Genomic DNA, 3,585 nt, shown 5'->3' with positions numbered 1-3,585 from the left:
GTTAGTTACATGCCGCCTCACTGCCAAGTACCATAAAAAAAAAACAAAAAAAAAACGTAGTGTCAAAAAAGTTATCATGAAAAGTATTGCAGCTTATCATATATCCATTGCACTGGCCCTTATAGCCAAGGTTGTCACCTATACGAATAGCCCACAAGGACACTACCTAGCAAAGGTACAACGACAAAGTGAATTTAAAAAAAAAAAACTGTTTCGAGTTTTATTCCTTGTTGTTGACCACTTATTTCATAGAAAAACAGGTGCTTGAACCCCCCACGCACTGCACGGCGTGTAGAAACTGTCATACAGGAATGCCAAGAGGACGTGAAGAACAAACTTATAAGAGGTAAGAATTTTTTCGGAAAATCTTTGTTTTTTTTTTTAGTTTTCAATGAACAACAAAAACCACTTCCCGTAGAGGCCTATCAAATGCTAAAAGAAGAAGTTTACAAAGGTTATCAACCTTTGGATGCCAATGAAGACAACATGCAGTTTATGACAGATGTGTCCGATTCAGCGCCACATGAAGCCATAGGTCAGGTGTCAGGTGGCTCTTCAGCAGGCTCTACTGTGTCAGCTTATTCGTCATCTTCGAATGCGGGTTTTGAATTGCCGTCGGGTTACGATACCTATGAAGTTGATTCATCCAAGCGACGAGTGACTCGCTTACTGCATCATATTCGTCGTATCGCACATGACCCGGCCACCAACATTATTTATCATCCCACGTTGGTGCCTTTCGAGGACAAACGGATAGCGGGCGTAAGTATTCTTCTTTATAATTGCAAAGTTTACATAATTTTAATACTCGAATATACTTACTACATATGGGTATTTCCTGGAAAGTGTCAACCAAGAGCAAAAAAATAAAATTTTGTTGGGACAAAGTTTATAGATGCCAATCGACAACTACAAATTTTTTTCTTTCATTCACCAAAATATTGGACTAATTGGTCCATTCTATTTCAAGATATTTGCACCTTTCCTTTTCAAACATTTTTTTTTTTCGGAGAAATCATACCTTCCAGAAAGCCTACATAATTTTGGTACACGATTAAAAAGTTTTGGAGCTCTATACAAAAATTTAGTATAGCTTATGTTCCGTAAACTAAAATATGAGGAACCGTCTAAAATTAAATTACAAATTGTGATTTTTTTCAAGCGTTCGGACGCAAAATATGCTTTACATGTAAAAAAAAAGTCGTAACGTTTACTACATTTTTCAAAATTTTAATACAAAAGCTAGTTTTGGTTACTCCGAACGCTTCCAATAATTTTTGTTCATTTCTGCTTGTACGAAGACATGGCTTCATGACGGCTGAGAGAGCAATGAAGTGGAGACGAAATTTGAAGAAAGATGAAGAAAAGTGGGCGGAATATAAAAAAGGGAGTTCGAAAGAAAAAAACTATGGAAGACAAATTAAAAATGATTATGTTGTGGCAAAAAAGCACCAAAGTATAAAAGTAGGCAATAAAGCCATAAAAAAAAGTTGAAAAAGCATTAAGAAAAATTTATGAGACAAATATGATAGTGAAAATGAGGAAGCAAAATGGGAAAATTAAGACCCTAAATTAATGAAAATTTTACAAGCCGCAGTAAGAAAAGAAACATTGTTAAGTAAGCAAGAATTGCCTGTAGCAAAGCGCTACATGGACTTGACAGTAAACGAAGCATATCAGCTTTTTAAAAACGAATTCAAGGATTTGGATATTAGCAAAGCAAAATTTTATGCTAGCGGACCAGTATCAACGGAATTAAGGTCAATTGACACTATTTCGCATACCGTTGCGAAATAAAGTTAATTAATTTATTATTACCTTTTCAAAAGCGAAATAAAATCGATTGACATTATTGCTCTTTCAAACATAAAATTTGCGTAGCCGCGCCGCGCAGCGCTCACACCAAATTTTTGTTGACTTCATTTCGCTTTTGGAAAGGAAATAATGTCAATTGACTTTATTTCGCACTTGTATGGGAAATAGTGTTAATTGACCTTATTTCCATTGATCTTGTTACCTGTCACCCACTAGCTACTCAGGCCTGCTTAGTATTATTTACAATAAAACCTCATATTCGCCTTAAAAAGCGAGTGTTTTTAAATTCTTAAACAAAAATTCTATCTCATTGGAAAAAATCGGAACGCCAGAACGGGAACGTCCGAACATCGTTGCACAGCTTTTATAGCTATTAAACATCGCACATAGGGGTACTTAGCCGATTTATGCGGCCAAAATTATTTTTATGAATATTTCAACTCGAAATGTTTAGAAAAGACGTGTTTTGACATATAGAATTGTAAATGTTTAAAATCAAGTAAATATAGGTTAAAACATTAACAGAGTTGCCACCTGTTAAAAATTTTGTTCAATTAGCTAAATTATGGGTATCAATGGAAATGGGTTTGAAAAGGCTTTATCTCTAAGCAATCGGCCTGGGTTCGAAAAATCAAATTCAACTTTAATTTAAGGAATTAATTAATTCAAATATGTATCACAGTATAGGTAAGAAACTAGTGTTTTCGAAGTGCAATTAATGCGGCAGTGTTACTTTTTATGAAAGAGCACCACGTTCTACACGAAAATTTGGGCGACTCTGCCTACAGCAACGTTCGAGGAACAAAATTTTGACAAACAGTTACTCGTCATTGGAAAATCAAAAGCAACATACAAATTTTTACTGCGCAATTTCTACAGCATTTTAGAAAATTTTCAGTTGAGCATCAGCGCCATGTCATCAGGAAAGCAAGTCTGCAATATTGCGGTAATTATTACGTAGCCCGAACGCACCCAATGTAATAAAACTAAATTTTTGTAACAATAAAAGTCTTATTTATCGTTAAGAGAATTTTGTATGTATTAACTTTGGAGTAAATTAGCGTCCTCAATTACTCAATTATCGGAGTTTTCGTACTTTCAACGTATTGCTTTTCCATACCATACGTGCAGCGAGTTTGGTACAAATTGATAAAGATAAATTGGTGCGCCAGGGTGGGAAATAAAGTCAATTGACATTATTACCCTTTTAAAAACGAAATAAAATCAATTGACTTTATTTCCCTTTCAAACATTAAATTTGCTTAGCTTCGCGGCGGCCCGCGTCAGCGCGCCAATGACTTTATTTCCAAATTTTTGTTGACTTTATTTCGCTTTTGAAAAGGTAATAATGTCAATTGACTTTATTTCGCACCAGGGTAGGAAATAAAGTCAATNTGTGGTTGTGTTGAAGTTATTCCAAGAATCGATTTTGAGTGAATTAGCTTCAGTAGTTATTGGTTTATCGCAGTTTTCGCGTTTCTGTAAATTACCGTTATATGGGAAGTGGGCGTGGTTATCGCCCGATTTCAAGAATTTTTAGCGGTTACGTTAGATATAGCCTAAGCAAGGCTCATACCGAGTTTGGTACGGATTAGTGAAGCGGATAGGTACTGAGATAGAGCATTTCATCATAAGTGGGTAGGGCCACTCCCATTTACTAAAAATTTTAAAAATAATAATCCTATATTGTTCCAAAATTTTACTTCACATACCAATTTTCGACAATTTGGATACAATATTTGCTGAAATATCGTAGATTTATCTAAATTG

At 35.0% G+C, this 3,585-nt stretch overlaps 1 protein-coding gene across 1 annotated transcript; it reads left to right on the top strand.

The window, feature by feature from the left end:
- Window positions 1-16: 16 nt before the first annotated feature.
- LOC108354244 (uncharacterized) lies at window positions 17-762 on the top strand (the record flags this gene model as incomplete). Its single annotated transcript, XM_017605437.1, has 3 exons — window positions 17-175; window positions 253-346; window positions 419-762. Coding segments are annotated over exons 1-3 (537 nt in total), but the record flags the coding sequence as incomplete, so codon positions are not given.
- Window positions 763-3,585: the final 2,823 nt, after the last annotated feature.

Source organism: Rhagoletis zephyria, unplaced genomic scaffold, assembly GCF_001687245.7.
Source record: "Rhagoletis zephyria isolate East Lansing unplaced genomic scaffold, Rhagoletis_zephyria_1.1 Rzeph_scaffold_34400, whole genome shotgun sequence".
In the NCBI taxonomy this organism is placed as follows: Eukaryota; Metazoa; Arthropoda; class Insecta; order Diptera; family Tephritidae; genus Rhagoletis; species Rhagoletis zephyria.
Note: the sequence above shows the minus strand (reverse complement) of the source record. Positions and strands in the feature narration are given on the sequence as shown.